The sequence below is a fragment of the Chlorocebus sabaeus genome, chromosome 20 (genome assembly GCF_047675955.1).
Source record: "Chlorocebus sabaeus isolate Y175 chromosome 20, mChlSab1.0.hap1, whole genome shotgun sequence".
In the NCBI taxonomy this organism is placed as follows: domain Eukaryota; kingdom Metazoa; phylum Chordata; class Mammalia; order Primates; family Cercopithecidae; genus Chlorocebus; species Chlorocebus sabaeus.
In genome coordinates this window covers 81,909,524-81,928,355 of record NC_132923.1, presented here as the reverse complement: position 1 = coordinate 81,928,355, position 18,832 = coordinate 81,909,524, and the positions used below count along the sequence as shown (strand labels likewise).

At 45.5% G+C, this 18,832-nt stretch overlaps 1 protein-coding gene and 1 long non-coding RNA gene across 2 annotated transcripts in view; one reads left to right on the top strand and one right to left on the bottom strand.

Moving 5' to 3' along the window:
* The window catches only part of DHCR24 (24-dehydrocholesterol reductase), a 36,248-nt gene extending 21,582 nt beyond the window's left edge, over positions 1-14,666 (bottom strand). The window contains exons 1-4 of the mRNA XM_007978616.3: positions 14,324-14,666; positions 11,032-11,187; positions 3,394-3,499; positions 2,546-2,664 (exon numbers count right to left, since the gene is read on the bottom strand). Of these exons, the coding sequence (XP_007976807.3) occupies positions 2,546-2,664; positions 3,394-3,499; positions 11,032-11,187; positions 14,324-14,557 (615 nt within the window). The 5' untranslated portion in view covers positions 14,558-14,666. The remainder of the gene's footprint in view (positions 1-2,545; positions 2,665-3,393; positions 3,500-11,031; positions 11,188-14,323) is intronic.
* Positions 14,667-14,784: 118 nt separating this feature from the next.
* LOC103224759 (uncharacterized) lies at positions 14,785-17,695 on the top strand. The gene is made up of 3 exons (XR_005241072.2): positions 14,785-15,406; positions 15,940-16,122; positions 16,324-17,695. It is a non-coding gene; the product is annotated as an uncharacterized lncRNA (long non-coding RNA).
* The last annotated feature ends 1,137 nt before the right edge of the window (positions 17,696-18,832 follow it).

Genomic DNA, 18,832 nt, shown 5'->3' with positions numbered 1-18,832 from the left:
AGAGCTGGAGCACGGAGGTTCGCAGCAGGCTGGCAGAAGCCTCAGGAACAGCAGCACTAGGCTCACCGACTCCCCTTGGGCCCGCAGCTAATCACATTCCCCTGGCCATGGCAGTGACAATAACATACTTGCTGCATGCTCAGCTCTATGCAAGGAGCTTCCCATACAGGACCTACTTATTCCTCTCGACCACGCATTTGTCAGTGAGGAACCTGGGTCTCAGAGAAGGGAAGGAATTCACAAATGTCTGTCTCCTTTCTCTGCCGATAATAAATAGGTCAAAAGACAGGGTTCCCGCAAGCATTCAGGAAAGTAGAATGAACTGATGTGAATCTTGCTAGGGGTATCTCTCACCCAAGACCAGTGCTGCCAAGCTGGGAGTCTTTCCCTGGGCCCTCTTCTGTGAAGTGAAGGAGTCTGGTGGCTCCCTGAAATACCTACTTCAACAGGACCGACTGTCCCTCCCATCCCAGGGGCTCCTCACACCTGCCAGGACAGATCCAAGGTTATTTAAAGTGTCAATCCTATCTCACCCCTTAGGTAAAACACTTTAAATGTTTGAATCCCAGTTTGGGTGGTAGAACTGTCTTTTATTTTTCTAAAACAACTCTCTAATCATTTTTAGTTACCTGATCACATGCTGCATAAAGATGTTTCAGTCAACAATGGGCCACAGATACATAAGATTATAATGGAGCTGAAAAAGTCCTGTTGCCTAGTGGTATCACGGCTATCGCAGCTGTCCTAATGTCATACTCATGTGTTTATGGTAACACTGGTGTAAGCAAACCTACTGTACTGCCAGTTGTATAAAAGTATAGCACATATAATTATGTACACTACATAATAGTTGATAATGATAAATGACTCTGTCATTGGTTTATGTATTCACTACACTATATTTTTAATTGTTATTTAGAGTGTACTCTTTCTGCTTATTAAAAAAAAGTTAACTGTAAACAGCATCAGGCAGGTCCTTCAGGAGGTATTCCAGAAGAAGGCATTGTTGTCAGAAGCGATGACAGCTCCATGTGTGTTATTGCCCCTGAACAATTTCTAGTGGGATGAGATGTGGAAGTGGAAGCGTTATTGATAATCTAAACTCTGTGTAGGCCTAAACTAACATGTGTTTATGTCTTGACTTTTTTTCTTTGAGACAGGGTCTCGCTCTGCCACCCAGGCTAGAGTGCAGTGGCGTAATCACGGCTCACTGCAATCTCTGCCTCCCAGGCTCAAGTGATCTTCCTGCCTCAGCCTCCAGAGTAGCTGGAAATACAGGAACACACCACCACGCCCAGCTAATTTTTGTATTATTTGTAGAGACAGGGTTTTGCCATGTTGCCCAGGTTGGTCTCAAACTCCTAAGCTCGAGCAGTCCACCTGCCCTGGCCTCCCAAAGTGCTGGTATTACAGGAGTGAGCCACTGCACCCAGCCTTGTGTCTAAGTTTTTAACAAAAAAAGTTTAACAAGTTAAAAAAAAAAGTTTAAATAGAAAAAAGCTTATAGAATAAATATACAAAGAAAGAAACTATTTTTGTACACCTGTACAATGTGTTTGCATTTTAAGCTAAGTGTTATTACAAGAGTGTAAAGTTTTTAAAAAAGTTTATAAAGTAAAAATGTTACAGTAAGCTAACAGTAATTTATTATTGAAGAAAGCAAATTTCAAAAAATACATTTAGGGTAGCCTAAGTGTACAGTTTATAAAGTTTAAAGTGGTGTACAGTAATGTCCCAGGCCTTCACATTCACTCACCACTCACTCACTGACTCACCCAGAGCAACTTCCAGTCCTGCAAGCTCCATGCATGGTAAGTACACTATATAGGTGTACCATTCATCTTTTACATGGTATTTTTACTGTACCTTTTCTAAGTGTAGGTATGTTTAGACACATAAATACCATTGTGTTATAGCTGCCTACAGTATTGAGCACAGTACCACGCTGTGGAGGTCTGTAGCCAAGGAGCAGCAGGCTATCCCACGTAGCCTAGGTGTGAAGTAGGCTATCTCATCTAGGTTTATGTAAGTACACTCTTATGTTCGCACAATCACAAAATTGCCTATAACTTGTTTCTCATAACATATCCCTACTGTTATGTGACACATGACTATACCTCACAGTGTTAAGACACACAGCTTTGATGCCAAGGCCTGACTTCCTCCAGAAAGGCAGGATGGCATAATGAATGGCTAAGGGGAGGGACCTGGGAGCCTGATTACTGGGGTCTGAGTCCCAGCTGTGTGACTATAGCAAATTTATTAATCTCTCTGAGCTTTAGTTTCCTATCTATAAAATAGGGATAATAATGGTACCTCCCTCATTAGGTTGTTGAAGGATTACACGCATGCCTTAATATATACATAAAGCATTTATAACATTGCCCAAGCTCATATAAGGGGTATACAAATTTTTGTTATGGATACAGACCCAGACTGAACAGGTATTTGAAATGAAGCACACCTAGAAGAGCCACCTCCCTGACCTCAGGATCCTTAATGCCCAGAGCAGGCTGGCATGGACGTCTCCCATCGCTGAACTCACCGGAGTGCATCGCACAAAGCTGCCATCAGCCAGGACCAGCTCGTAGGCAGTGCAGATGTGTTGGAACAGGCCGTACTTGTGGGACGATGACTCAATGCCTGTGCCCATGATCAAGCCCCCTGCAGAGACATCACACAAAGTGTCAGTAGGGAGAGTTGTGGGCACAGGGTTGGGGGTGGGTTGGAGCTGGGGGACCTCCTAGCTTGAGGGAGGCATGGTAGGCTAGAAGAAATGGGGCTGTTGACTTAGGGGAGATTTCCCACCTGTCAATCTAGAGAGCAGGAGAGGGAAGGAGGGGCTTAGAGGAGAGCATGAGGGCATCCTTAGAGGAAGGGGGTGGCGAGCAGACCTTGTCAAGGGTGCTCAAACCTCACCTCTGGCCAGACTCAACCTAGAAATCTTGTGCATTCATCTTGAGATGGACTTTAATGAAAAGGGAGGTTGAAGGGGTAATGGGAAGCCCTGTCCCATGGGAATAGTTAAAAGAACTGAAGGTGTTTTCCCTAAAGAAGAAGACGCTTTGGGGGCTATGAATCCTATGGGAGGAGAAGAGAGACTAGATTTATTCTGTGTGTTCCATGGGGTGGAATTAGAGCAACGGGAACAAGTCACAGGGAAGCAGATTCAAACCAGAAATTAAAAGTGCCTTCTGATAACCTGAGCTGCTGAGAAATGGAACAGCAGGCAGTGAACACCCTGTCATTGGAGCAGGCAAGTAAGAGACAGAATGACTTCTGTCACAGATGGAATAGCAGCGATTCCAGGACTAGATGGAGGGTGGCCAAGGCCCATCAGCTCCAGTCCTAGGACCGTGTGTCTCTTCTTGCCCGTTAATATAGGGTCCTCACCCACTGTGAGGTCATCAAGCTCAGGCAACACGGGGAGAGTCCAGCCAATTGAGGTCAGCAGGGCAGTCACCTGGCCCATGGTCACCAAGGGCTCCACACGGACAATCTGTTGACACAAGGAAAGAAACCCTGGGTCAAAAGGAGGCTGCCAAGCCCAATGGGAGCTCCTACACACAGAAGGTGTCATCTCAAACCTTCCCAAATACTCACTGCAGGGATTCCTATACAATCTTTACAGGCTCTTTCTAGAACATTGTCTTTAATTACAGGGAATGTGATTTCTGGCTCTCGGTTAGCTAGTGTTTAACCTTGCCCTTCAAGTATCTTTATACTAAATATTTGATTTATCCTTTTCTAAATTGCAGGAGAAATACTCATTCACTTAGAAGATATAGCAAAAGTGAAGAAGAAAACAAAAATCACCCATCCTGGCCGGGCGTGGTGGCTCATATCTGTAATCCCAGCCCTTTGGGAGGCCAAGGCGGGTGGATCATCTGAGGTCAGGAGTTTGAGACCAGCCTGGCCCACTTGGTGAAACCGTTTCTATTAAAAATACAAAAATTAGGCATGGTAGCAGGCGCCTGTAGTCCCAGTTACTTGGGAGGCTGATGCAGGAGAATCGCTTGAACCCTGGAGGTGGAGGTTGCAGTGAGCCGAGATCTTGCCACTGCACTGCAGCCTGGGTGACAGAGGGAGACTCTGTCTCAAAAAAAAAAAAAATCACCCATCCTAGTTCTTCAGAGTTACTAATATTAATAACAGAGTGTATTTACTTTATTTTTCCCCCACACATACTATATTGGTACTGTGAACCCCAAATATCAGAGACAGGTCTCAGTTAATTTAGAAAGTTTATTTTGCCAAGGTTGAGGATGTGCGCCCATGACACAGCCTCAGTAAGTCCTGACAACATGTCCCCAAGGAGGCTGGGGCACAGTTTGATCTTACACATTTTAGGGAGACAGGAGACATCAATCAATATATGTAAGAAGTATATTGGTTCTGTCCAGGAAGGCGGGGACAACTCGAAGCAGGGAGAGGGCTTGCGGTCACATGTAGGTAGCAGACAAATGGCCGCATTCTTTTCAGTTTTGGATAAGCCTTTCCAAAGGAGCTAATCAGAATGTGCATCTTATCTCAGTGAGCAGAGGGAAGACTTTGAATAGAATGCAAAGCAAGTTTGTCCTGAGCAGTTCCCAGCTTGACTTTTCCCTTATTTTAGTAATTTGGGGGCCCCAAGATTTTCCTTTCACACTATTTTGTATGTTTTAACACAACACACACAAACAAAAAGCATATCTCATTTTCTGTCTTGCCTTTTTAAAATGTAACACTATACTATGTCCATCATCTGTTATCATTACACATTCTTGGAACACATGATTTTTTAATGTATACATCCCTCGGACTTCTACTTCTAGCCGAAGTGGAACAACAGGAACCAGATTTACCCTGCTGTCTGAAAAAAAAACCTGACAAAATATATGAAATAAGAGTTTTCAATGTAGTGGACCTAAACAATGAAAGTGAGTGATCCCTCAGAGAGAGGAAACAAACAAGGTGAGTTCTGAGGTGGGAGGATTGCTTGAGGCCAGGGGTTCGAGACCAGCTAGGACAACACTGCGAGACCTAACAATAAAAAATAATTTAAAAAAATGGTGAGCTCTAGGGATGGCCCATCTAACTGCCTGGAGTTAGGCAGTGCAGGGAGAGAAACCCAGGTGGAGCCCAGTGGACTTTCTAAGAGTTAAAAAGATGGAGGTGAGGCTGGGCATGGTGGCCCACGCCTGTAATCCCAGCACTTCGGGAGACCGAGGTGGGTGGATCACCTGAGGTCAGGAGTTCAAGACCAGCCGGACAACATGGCAAAAACCTGCCTCTGCTGAAAATACAAAAAATTAGTTGGGCATGGTGGGGGGCATCTGTAATCCCAGCTACTCAGGAGGCTGAGGCAAGAAAATCACTTGAACCCATGGAGGTTGCAGTGAGCCAAGACTGCACCACTGCACTCCAGCCTGGATGACAGGGCGAGACTCTGTCTCCAAAAAAAAAAAAAAAAAAAAAAAGATGGAGATGAGAGTTTCAGAAGACCAAGGTGAGTAAAGCGTGCAGGATACAGTACCGGAGAGGAGAGAGTTGCACAGAGAAAAAACTGAAGAAATGGAAAAGGTGTCCTTGGGAATTCAACTGAGTACTAATCGGTAAATACACGTGAGGCTGTTACCTGAGGCTGAAGCCAGGTAAAAAACTGCCAGAAAAGACAACAGGTAATAGACTGGGTGTGGTGGCTCATGCCTATAATCCCAGCACTTTGGGAGGCCAAGGCAGGTGGATCGCCTGAAGTTAGTCAGGAGTTTGACACCAGCCTGGCCAACATGATGAAACCCCACCTCTACTAAAAAAAATACAAAAAATTAGTTGGGCATGGTGGTGGGCACCTGTAATCCCAGTTACTCAGGAAGCTGAGGCAGGAGAATCACTTGAACCTGGGAGGCGGAGGTTGCAGTGAGCCGAGATTGCACCACTGCACTCTAGCCTAGGCACCAAGAGTGAAACTCCGTCTCAAAAAAAAAAAAAAACAAAAAAAAAGATAACAGGTAATAGTACCAGGGGATCAGACAGGGCAGGAGATAGTGTCTGTTCCCACAAGCCAGACTGGTAACCTGATGATTCACAGGGCACTGTGTAGAGTACTCAAAATGACCTTGCCTCATAATTAACTCGAGATTAAATACTGCCCTGGCCCCATCTAAAAAATCAAGACCCAGTGGGATCAAACTATTTCCAAGTAACATAGCTGCCTCCTAGAGCAAAACTCAAAATTTATCGGAATATGAAAACACCCAGCTCCCCAAAAGGTAAAATGTCGAGTATCACAATGTCAGAATCCAACAGAATTTTATCAGGCATACAAAGAGGGAGGAAAATTCAACCCACAATGAGAAAAATCAATCAAGACAACAGACCCAGAACTGATACAGATATTAGAACTAGCGAACAGGAACATCAAAACATTTGTAATAACTATATTCTCTATATTCAAAAATTTAAGTAGAGACATTAAGAATATATTAAAAAGATCCAGCCAGGTGCAGTGCCTCACACCTGTAATCCCAGTGCTTTGGGAGGCCAAGGCAGGCAGATCACCTGAGGTCAGGAGTTCGAAATCAGCCTGGCCAATACGGCGAAACCCCGTCTGTACTAAAAATACAAAAAAATTAGCCAGGCACGGTGGTGCACACTTGTAATCCCAGCTACTCCGGAGGCTGTGACAGGAGAATCACTGGAACCCAGGAGGTGGAGGTTGCAGTGAGCCGAAATCACGCCACTGTACCCAGTTCAACCTGGAGGACAGAGCAAGACTCCATCTCAAAAAAAAAAGAAGTCCAAATCAAACTTCTGGAAATGAAAACCACAGTGTCTGAAATGAAAGATACAATGGATGGCACTAACAGCAAATTAGAAATTGCAGAAGAAAAGATTAGTTAACTTAAATACACAGCAACAGAAATCATCCAAAATGAAAGAGAGGAAAAATTTTTTAAATGAACAGTGCCTCAGTGACCTGAGCTGTAGAACTTGAAATGGCCTAATATATAGGCCTAGCAGTCTCTAAACTAAATGAGAAAAAGGAGACAGAAAAATAGATGAAGAAATAATGGTCCCCAAATTTCCTGATTTGATGAAAAATTATGACAAATTCCAAACAAGAATCATGAAAAAAACTATACCAAAGCACATGATAGTAAAATTGCTCAAAACTAGTGATAAATAATCAACATACTTCTAAATAATCCATGGGTCAAAGCAGACATCAAAAGTGAAATCAGAAAGTATTTTGAACTGAAATAAAAAGAAAAGAAAACATAGAAATTTGTGAGCTGCCTCTAAAACAGTGCTTAGGGGAAAATTTATAGCACTAAACATTTATATTAGAATAAAAAAGGTCTAAGTCAATGACTTAAACTTTAAACTTAAAAAACTAGAAAAAGAGTAAAATTAAACCCAGTGTAAGAAAAGAAAGGAAATAATAAAGACCAAAGCAGAAATCAATGAAATTGAAAATGAAACACACACACACAAAGGGAAAAATCAATGATATCAGAGCTAGTTTTTGAGAAGATCAATAAAATTCAATAGCCTTTAGTCAGACTGTTCAGGAAGAAAAGAGAACAGAAACAAAATACCAATACCAAGAATGAAAGACTTGACATATTGCTACAGATGTCTATAGGAAGTATTGCGAACAACTTTATGTCAATAAATTACACAACTTAGTGAAATGGACAAATACCTTTGAGACATAAACTACCAAAGCTAACCCAAGAAGAAATAAATAAACTGAAGAGCCCAATATCTATTAAAGAAATTGAATTTGTGCTTAAAAACTTGCTCACAAAGAAACCTCCAGGTCCAGAGAGTTTCACTTTAAGGTTTCTATAAAACTTCTAGAAGAAAATATAGAAGAAAGACTTTCTGACATTGGATAGGCAAAGATTTCCAAATAAGACATCAAAAACACAAAGTAGGCCAGGCACGGTAGCTCACACCTGTAATCCCAGCACTTTGGGAAGACAAGGTAGGTGGATCATTTGAGGCCAGGAGTTCGAAACCAGCCTGACCAATGTGGTGAGACCCCCCTCTATTAAAAATACAAAAATTAGCCAGGTGTGGTGGTGTGCACCTGTAATCGCAGCTACTTGGGAGGCTGAGGCACAAGAATTGCTTGAAACCGGGAGGTAGAGGTTGCCGAGAGCTAAGATAGTACCACTGCACTCCAGCTGGGGCCACAGAGCAAAACTCTGTCTCAAAAAACAAAAATATAAACAAACAAACAACAAACAAACAAAACCCCCACAATGCATAAAAGAAGAAATTAACAAATTGGGAAAAATTAAAACTTCTGATTTGGCCAGGCGTGGTGGATCACACCTGTAATCCTAGCACTTTGGGAGGTCAAGGCAGGCATATCACTTGAGGTCAGGAGTTCGAGACCAGCCTGGCCAACATGGTGAAACCCCGTCTCTACTACTAAAACTACAAAAAATTAGCTGGGCGTGGTGGCACATGCCTGTAATCCCAGCTACCCAGGAGGCTGAGACAGGAGAATTACTGGAACCTGGGAGGCGGAGGCTGCAGTGAACCGAGATCGCGCCACTGCACTCCAGCCAGGGCGATGGAGCGAAACTCTGTCTCAAAAAGAAAAAATAAATAAAGCTTCTGGTTTTTAAAAAGATAAGCCGTAGACTGCAAGAAAATACCTGCAAATCATGAATCTAATAAAGAGTGTTGTTTCAGGGTCTAATATCCAGCATCGATAAGGAACTTAAACTTACAAGAACAAAACATCCCCATTAAAAAGTGAACAAAGGACATGAACAGACACTTTTCAAAAGACAAGCATGTGGCCAAGAAGCATATGAAAAAAACCTCAACATTACTGATAATTAAAGAAATGCAAATCAAACCATAATCAAATACCATCTCACACAGTCAGAATAGCTATTATTAAAAAGTCAAAAAATAACAGACGCTGGAGAAGTTGCAGAGAAAAAGCAACATTTATACACTGTTGGTGGGCGTGTAAATTAGTTCAACCATGTGGAAGACAGTGTGGTGATTCCTTAAAGACCAAAAAACCGAAGTAGCATTCAACCCAGCAATCTCATTACTGAGTATATACCCAAAGGAATATAAACCATTCTATCATAAAGACGCATGCATATGTATGTTTACTGCAGCACAAGTCACAATAGCAAAGACATGGAATCAACTTAAATGCCCATCAGTGGTAGACTGGATAAAGAAAATGTGGTACGTATACCATGGAATACTATGCAGCCATGCTCCTTTGCAAGAACATGGATGGAGCTGGAAGCCATTATCCTTAGCAAACTAATGCAGGAACAGGAAACCAAATACCGCATGTTCTCACTTATAAGTGGGAGCTAAATGATGAGAACACATGGACACATACAGGGGAACAACAGACACTGAGGCCTATCAGAGGGTGGAGGGAGGGAGAAGGGAGAGGATCAGGAAAAATAACTAATAGGTACTAGGCTTCATACCTGGGTGATGAAATAATCTGTACAACAAACCCCAGGACACACGTTTACCTATATAACAAACCTGCACAGGTACCACTGAACTTAAAAGTTAAAAAAAAAAAAAAAAAGTTTCCTGAATATATAAGAAAACAACCTGATTTTTAAAAAATTGGCAAAAGGTTTGATCAGGCCTCACCGAAGAAGATACACAAATAGCACACATGCACATGAAAAGATCATTAGTCACTAGGGAAATGTGCAATGAAAAACTACTATACATCTATTAAAATGGCTAAAATTAAGACTAACCATACCAAGTTTATTACAGTGTGGAACAAGAATAACACTCACACTGCTGGTGGAAATGTAAAATGCTACCATCACTTTGAAAAAAAATTTGGCAGTTCCTTAAAAAGTTAAATGTACACCCACCACATGATCTAGCTATTCCACTCCTAGATATTTGCCCAAGAGAAAGGAAAGCATATGCCCATACAAAGACTGTTCACAAATGTTCCAATTTAGTTGTAATTGCCCCAAACTGGAGCCAACCAACATGTCCATCAGTAGGTGAATGGATAAACCAACTACGATACGTCCACACGATATGTGTGGGAATATGACTCATCAGTGAAAGAGAATGTACTATTGACACACGCTTCAACATGGATGAATCTCCAAATAAAGATGTTGAGTGAAAGAAGCTAGACAAACAAAAAGCACCGTATGATTCCATTTATATAAACTCTAGAATCAAACTAATTTATAGTGGCAGAAAGGTCATTGTTTGCCTAAGGCTGTGGGGGGCAGGTCGGGGAAGAGGTAGGGCTAGGGGCTAGAGGAAGGGATTACCAAGGAGCGTGAGGAAATTTTGGGGTGTGATGGGTATGTCTGTTGTCTTGATTGTGGTAATAGTGTTACCACACTTTAAATCCATCAATAAAGCTGTTAAAGAAATGGCATAGAGAGATTAAGTAACTTGGCCAAGGTCTCACAATAATAACAAAATGCCATCAAGTAGACATACCATATTTAATGACTCCCCTATTATTGGATATTGTGTTGCTGTCAATTAGAAATAATACTGTGATATAATCGCTCTGTGTTGGGTATCTTTAATTATATTGAAGTCTATTTCCTTTTTCCTTAAGCCAGGTTTCGAGAAGTAAAATTACTAGACAGGCCAAAAAGTATGTACATTTCAAAGGCTATTAACTAAGAGGGTCTCCAGGAAGCTTGTAACAAGACCCACGCCTCTCAGTCACTTCTGTAGCCCATTTTTTACTACCACACTTCCTTATCAGGAAGGGGTAAGTAGATTCCTTTTTGCCTCTCATTTTTGCTCATGAATTCCCCATTCCTGAATTCATGTGGAAACACAAAGGGTTCCCCGGAGCTATTATGACCCATCTCTCCTCTGGTGGCTGTGAGGCTTAAGGACAGCAATGGCAGGGAGTATCTTCTATGACTGTGGGCACTGGTCCTGTCCACTCTGGGATGCCCTTGGCTACAATCATTTCCCTATGAGTCATTTGCACCGGGGCAGAGCCCCACCTGCTCCCAGAGCCCGGAAAAGTGCTACTCTCACCTGTTTCTTGGTGTCCACTTCCAGAATGTCCATCAGGTTGATCATGATGTTTTTGTGCGTCTTCTTGTACTTCCCGACACGTAGTGAGACAGTGAGCCAGCCAGGGCGCCCCGTGCACATGAAGGTCTTGCTGCCCTGCTCCTTCCATTCCCGCACCTGCAACCACAGGACAGAGGGTGAGCTGGCCCCACTGGGGATCCCCCGAGCAGCCTGCAGCCCTGCTTTCATCGAGAGGGAGCTGGGAATGATGCCTCCATCAGGCACTGGAGAAACAGAGCGATGAAAAGACCTGCTGGCCCTACCCTCTGGCACCTCCCTGGCCAGCAGGGCTAACAGAAAAGCCAACATATTGCTACACCATAAGGCAGAATGATGAAAGAGCTAGAATAGAGGATCAAAGTGTTCTGAAAACATTAACTCTAGCTGGGAAGTTCAGAAAAGGTTTTGTAATGGTAATAATAGCAAGTATAAAAATGATGACCATTTACTGGGTATTCCCAACACACTAGGCATCTCCGTGCACACTGTCTTGTGTAATTCCTACAACAGTCCCAGGAAGTTAGGATGACATCCTTTTTTTGAGGATGAGGAAACTCAAAAGCAAAAGAACTTGTCCAAAGTCACACAATTGGTAAATGGCAGAGCTGAGATTCATAGCCAGGACTGTTTGACTTCAGGACAGGAAGGATAGATGGGGCTGTGGTAGCAGTTCACAGGGTAATAGCTAACATGTATGGAGGCTTATCACATGCCAAGGCCTGTTTAAACATCTGTATATGTTAACTCATGCATCACTTGGAGGGGGAGAGGAGGAGCAGGGAAGGACCACCAAGTCAATGGAAGGAAGAGGTTTTACAAAACCTCTAAGGTAAGTGACCAGAGCACAAAACACAGAACAAATGGCCCATGGATGACAAGCCCACCAGAAACGCAGGATGAAGTGTTTCTTTTCTGCCGGATAGACAAGTGCAGGGTAGGTGGATATTTGTTGTTTTGACCTGTGACCATCCATTTCCTCTTCATCCACTTCTAACAATCCCCATCTTCCTTTGGTCCAAGTGAGATTGATTCTACTCCCCTGCCCCAGTAGGTGGGTATGTGACTGAGGTCTGATTCTATCCTTCCGGCCAAAGAGACAGGTTAAGGGATGGGTCTACGACCCAAGTCAAGTCAATGAGACCAGTTCCAGGACAGCCACTCTCTCTTTACTGGGGTTGCTAAGCTGGTTGGGTATGAGCCAGAAACTGTTGGGGCCCCTGCAAGGAGAGAGGCTCCAGAGAATAAAGTCAATCTAGAGAAGCAGGGCCAACAGATGGCAGCGGGATGGACAGATGGTGATGGGGGACAGAGGATCCCGGATCCAGCCATGCCGGATCCAGTTGTACTCCCAGACTTTTCAGGACCTGAGCCAATAAAATCCTTTTTTGCCCAAGTCAGTTTGAATTGAGTTTCTTTCACTTGCAACCAAAAGTCTGGTCAAATACTGATCAGGTCTCCTGGAGAAGGCTGCACTGGAGCTGGCCAGGCAAACAGCTCAACATGGGGAAGGACTATCCTTTGATCAGAGGCCAGGGAGCCAGTAGGGGGCAGGTATTAAGGAAGAGATTCCTGTGATTTGGGGGAAAAGGGATGATAGGTGGGATTCCATGACCAACCAGGTTTTGTCCCTGCCTGAATCTGCAGCCATGGAGTTTGATACAAGCCCAGAGATGGGAGGGAGTGATTAGGGGTGCTGCATTTAAGCTGGAGGCCAAAGAGAGAGCCCAGAAAAAAGGGCAACTGGGTCAGACAGCTATTACAAGCCAGGTGTGAGGCAACTAAACCAGACCTACAGGGGGGAAGGGAAAGCCTGGGAAAGAAGAAATGTCAGAGTTCAGGCTCTGAAATCAAGCTAACCCAGGTTCCAGCCCCATTTACTGACTACTCTTCCTGAGCACATGACTCACACTCTGAAACTCAATTTTCCCTGTTTGCAAAATAGGCACAAGATCTACCAGGGTTGCTGTGAGGATGGCAATGGCACATGGCAGGTCTGGGGTAGAGGCTAGTCCAGCTGGGCCCCTGTCTTTCTGCTCACAGTGAACCTTGTGGCTTAGCTGAGATTAATAAGCACTCGCTAGGCTGTATTGAGCCAGGTCCTACGGGCCACAGGCGAGTCACATAACAGTCCCTGATTTCTAGGAGCTCACAGTCTGACAGGGGAGACAAGCAGGTAAATGGAGAATTTGAACTCGAGAAAACAGCTAGGAAGCAGGGTGCAGATGGGGAGGGAGGACAGGCAGAGGCTCTGGAGCCATGACTGCGACCAGCAAAATCCAGAGCTACAGGGCAAAGTACTTCCAGACACTGGGTTCTCCCACCAGGCCCCAGGTCTTATGCCTCATGGGAACGTCTCTCCGCATCCATCTTCATGCTCTTGCCTACAGCACCCAGCGCGGAGCAAGCAGAATATGGAGGCTGCTACACCTACGGAAGGGTGTCAGCAGGAAACAGAAGCTCTGCAACCTGATGCCAGCAAGAGAGGAACATAAGGAGAAGCAGAGGGAGTCAAGAAACTGCCCAGGTCCCTGGATACAGAAGAGGCTCCACTGTGAGCCATAGCAGGTCACAGGCTCCGTGGGTGCCTGAGGAACTGAGAGATGGACCGACTGCCTTTGTCGAGGAGTGAGACCTCCGTCACCAGAGGCTGTGCGGCTCTTCCCTACCGCTTCTGGGCTGGGTTCTACCTTCTTGCTTTAGTCTTCTATCCTAAACCCAATCAAAAGCGTCTTGCTGCTACAAAATAAAGTCCAATCTCGGCCTTGGCATCAAGGCCTCTCTCCAGCCTAGCACCAAACGGACTTTCCGACGTTCTCCCGCTTGCGCCCTGCACTTTTAGGCTTCCCAGCCTTTGCTCACACCAGTCCCTCCACCCACACACCTTCCCCCAATCATTTCCCATACTTCCCAATCTCTAGACCCAGCTCCACCTCCCGGAAGCCCTTCCTTCTCTGAAATGTTTGGGCCAGGTGAGAGTTACCTGAGTGTTGCGCACCTCCCCCTCTTTCCCTTCTTCATCTCCCTCCAGGTACCCGCATATGCCCTGCAAACAGTGGGCACTTTGCCTGTTCTGCTCCCCCGACCCCATCACATTTTTGTTTCGTTCCAACCCCTCTCCAATGCCAGCTCCCCACCCCACCCCGGGAAGTCCAGGCCGCCCCCGCACGGCAGCTCCTGTAACCACCTCGCGTCCCGCTATCCCCGCGCACGCCGCCCCCAGCCCTGAGTCCCGGCCGCACCCGGCGCCGCTCACCTGCTTCTGGATGTCCCGCACGCGCTGCTCGTGCAGGCGCGGCGCGCTGCTGAGCTTGAACACCACCCAGGCGCGCACGTAGTAGTAGATATCGAAGATGAGCGACAGCGGCAGGAGGAAGAGGCACACGAACACCCAGCGCTGGTGGATGAGCACGAACTCCAGCCCCTTCACGCGCACCCACAGCAGGAATAGCAGCGCGCACACGGCCAGCGACACGGCGGGCTCCATCATGCGGCGCCGCGCGGGGAGGGCTGCGGGCTCGCGCCTCCTGTCACTGCCTTCAGCTCCGCGCCTGGCCCGCTCTGCGCCCGCCGCCTGCCGCCAGGGGAGCCCGGGATCGCCCGCCGCCTCGCGATTGGCTCGGGTCGCCGAGGTCCGGTGGGCCGAGACCCGGGAGGCGACCAATGGCGAGCCGCGCCGGGGATCGGACCAGGAACCTGCAGCTTTCATTGGCTGCAGGAGTCGGGCCGCTCCACCCTTTTCTCCCCGCCGCCGCGCGAGGCGGGGGTGGCAGGGACTGGGTGCCGGTGGGGTCCGCAGCGGATACCGGGGGCGGGCGGCTGGCACTTAGGGCCTCCGGCCCTCTGGGCTGCGGGGCCACCTCCTCCAAACGCGCCTTAAGCGGTTTTGCAGTGGCTTTCCGCCCCAGGGCTGGGAGGCGCCCCGGCCCTGAGTCAGTCACCCTTTGGCCGGGCAGGCGGTTCCCGGGCGCGGAGGATGGAAACCTGGCGATAACCTCAGCAGGTCGTCGTGCCACTCGGTGTGCGCAAGGCCTCCGGAGGCATCTTTTCATTTTTAGGGGTCGCTTTCCACGAATTCATTTGAGCTACACAGCAGTCCTGGGCGGTGGGGAGTGGTGAGCTCCATTGTACACACTTGGAAGCAGTCCAGAAAGGTGAAGACCTGTTCGTGAACTCCAGAGGCCATTGGAAGCGTGGAAGGCTATGGTTGGCACTCTTCCTCTTTTTCCAGTTGACTGAGGCAGATGGGAGGCCCGGAGGAGAAAGAATGAAGGCAGGCATTTCAGCCGGAGTAAACTCTCCAGACCCTCTCTGTGCCAGGCAGTGTTGCAAGCTTCGGGTAGGGTGGTGAGCAAAGCAGATGGCCCTGCCCTCACTCAGCAACCAGGGTAGGGGAGCTGCCACAGTTACCAGCAAAAGCTGAAATCCAGCGCCGTTTGCATTTCATATGGAATTTTAGGAAGTTTTCGAGACGTTTTAGTTTAGAAGCTAAACATGACATACCAAGCTCTTCTCTGTCTGGCCTTGCATACCTATCCAGTTCCCTCTCCATTCATCTCTGCCCTGACATGCACTCTTAGAAGGCCCCCTGGGCCTCAGCATTCCTCACTTTTGCCCTGCTGGTCAAGCTAGTACCTCTGAATGCCCTTTCCCATCCCCTTTTCGGAGTTCACGTCACACATTCCGAAGCCAGCTCAGGGCCACCTCTAAAACATTTATAGCACTCCCCTCCCCAACCAGGTACTCATTAAATAGTGTGCATCTCTGTCACCGTTCTTTCATGTTATTTTATAATTGTCTCTTTATGTATCTCTCACCCCCACAGACTGAGCCTTAGGGCAAACAATGTCTTGTTCACTTTTGTCCTTCCAGCTTCCAGCACAGTGCTTTGTGCACAGTAAACACTCCAGCGGCTGTTGACCAATGAATGAATGAAGATCGTACGCTCAAATATTCTAGTTATCAAAGTGCAAAGAATGAGAGGTTGTTTGCACTGGACTTCAAAAATAAATAGCCTGGACCTGTACTGTCTTACACAACAGCTATGAGCTACTGGTATGTGGCTAGTCCAAGCTGAAATGCCCTTTAAGAGTAAAACACACACTGGATTTCAAAGACTTAGTACACAGAAAAAATGCAAAATAGTTCATTAGTAATTTTTATGTTAATGAAGTGTTGAAATAACATTTTGACATATTGGGTTAAGTAAAATACAGTATTAGAATTAATTTCACCTGTTTTATTCACTTTTTAAAGGTGTCTACTAGAAAATGTAAAATTACAGATTTGTCTTGTATTACATCTCTAGAAGCTCCAACCAACAGGGGGACCCTGAAGTATGAAGAGGAAAGCCGATGTGAAAAATGTGTCTCCCTGGTTCTGTCTGACTGTTAGAGAGGGCTTTGCTTTAGAAGCTTAACTGTTCTGATTATTTTGGGGGCATGAGGTAATCTGGAAAGTAAAGTTCAACCTAAAAATTAACTGAAGTGTTGAGTGTTGTGTAGGAGAAACAGTGGAAATTACTGGTTAATCAGAATAGTTTTATACTTGGGTAGAGAAGGATGGAGTCCCAGAAAGTAGATAAAACTGATCTTTAGGAAACAATTCCCAAAAAAGGAAACGAATAAAGTACTCAGGTTGGGTGTAGTGGTTCATGCCTGTAATCTCAGCACTTTGAGAGGCCAAGAGGGGCAGATGCTTGAGCCCAGGAGTTCAAGACCAGCCTGGGCAACATACCAAGACCCTGTCTCTCCAAAAAAAAAAAAAAGAAGAAAAAAAGAAGAAGAAGAAAAAAAAAAAAAGGCTAGGCATGGTGGCATGCACTTGTAGTCTCAGCTACTCAGGAGGTTGAGGTGGGAGGATCACTTGAGCCTGGGAGGTCAAGGCTGCAGTGAGCCATGATCACGCCACTACATACCAGTGTTAGCAACAGGCTATCTCAACAACAACAGCAAAAAAGTGAACAAGCACTCAGAACAATTGTTTGTTCAGTGTGCATGTTTCTCATTCTCTCTTCCTGCCTACCCTCCTCATATTTCTGATTCTTCTTTTCTCGAATCTCCACAAACTCTAATCCTTTGGGTTGCTTTTATCCAGGTAAGGAAAACAGTCACTTGAGTTGAGCCAATTAATTAATTTTTTAAGTTACCATATAGTAAAACTGCTTAATCTTTGTATAGCTGATGAATGTTAGCGTGATGAGGAGTACTACCACAATGAGGATACAGTATAGTTCCACCATCCAAAAAGCTCCCTCTGCTGCCCCTTTGTAGTCATACTCTCCCCCACCTCCTAGCCCCTGGCAATCATTGTCCTGTTCTGTCACTAAAGTTTTGTTTTTTTCCAGAAGGTCATATGAATGGAATTGTATGATATGTAACCTTGGACCCACTAATTTTTGCTGGAGTCAAAGCAGCTCTCTTTGTCAGGGAATCTACTCATATTATACATCACTTACAGAGTTGATGGAGCATGCAAACAGTCAGAATGCTTAGGAATAGGATGTTCTGGGCAACAACTTTTCAGGTTAACTAGGTAAAACCCTTTTATAGTTTGACCACATAGCAATCTTTCTACATCGTGAGTCTCTACTTCTTTCTTGATAAATAGAGCCTAAAGAACACAGGTGTTTTTTTTTTTTTTTTCCTTCAATTAAAGAGCACGATAAACACCAGAGTCCTAACAAATTGCATTTTCTTATATTTGTACAGGGCAGCTACTGAGATCATTTGATCTTTACAACCAGTCTGAGGAGTGGCAATGCAAGGAATTATTAATATGTGTTATTTTTAATAAATGGGGACATTTAGACTCAGGTTAAGTAACTTACCTGATCAATGTCTTATTCTGGTGAATAGAGAATTCTGATGCAGTTGGTCTGCAAACCACACTTCACACAATAATCAAGGGAGCAGATTCAAATGATGGAAAGATCCAGAAAATGGGAGCCATTCATGTGGTTCTGTTCCATAGACATGAAGTAGAAGTTTTAGAATAGGGTTTGTTGAAGTGTGGTTTGCAGACCAACTGTATCAGAATTCTTGCTAAAATGCAGTCCTAGACTCTACCATATCCCACTGAAGCTAAATCTCCAGAGGTGGGGCCAGAAATCTACTTTGTAAGAAGGCTTCTATGTTATACTTATTCAGGCTAAAATTTAGGAGATTGGACTGAGTATTAATCCTGGAACTTCTTTAAGAATATTACCTTTGGGCCGGGCGCGGTGGCTCAAGCCTGTAATCCCAGCACTTTGGGAGGCCGAGACGGATGGGTCACGAGGTCAGGAGATCGAGACCATCCTGGCTAACATGGTGAAACCCCGTCTCTACTAAAAAATATAAAAAACTAGCCGGGTGAGGTGGCGGGCGCTTGTAGTCCCAGCTGCTCGGGAGGCTGAGGCAGGAGAATGGCGTGAACCCAGGAGGTGGAGCTTGCAGTGAGCTGAGATCCAGCCACTGCACTCCAGTCTGGGTGACAGAGCGAGACTCCGTCTCAGAAAAAAAAAAAAAAAAAAAAAAAAATTACCTTTGTTTGACTGGGCACGGTGGCTCACGCCTGTAATCCTAGCACTTTGGGAGGCCGAGGAGGGCGGATCACGAGGTCAGGAGATCGAGACCATCCTGCTAACACGGTGAAACCTTATCTCTTCTAAAAATACAAAAAGTTAGCTGGGAGTGGTGGCAGATGCCTGTAGTCTCAGCTACTCAGCAGACTGAGGCAGGAGAATGGCATAAACCCGGGAGGTGGAGCTTGCAGTGAGCTGAGA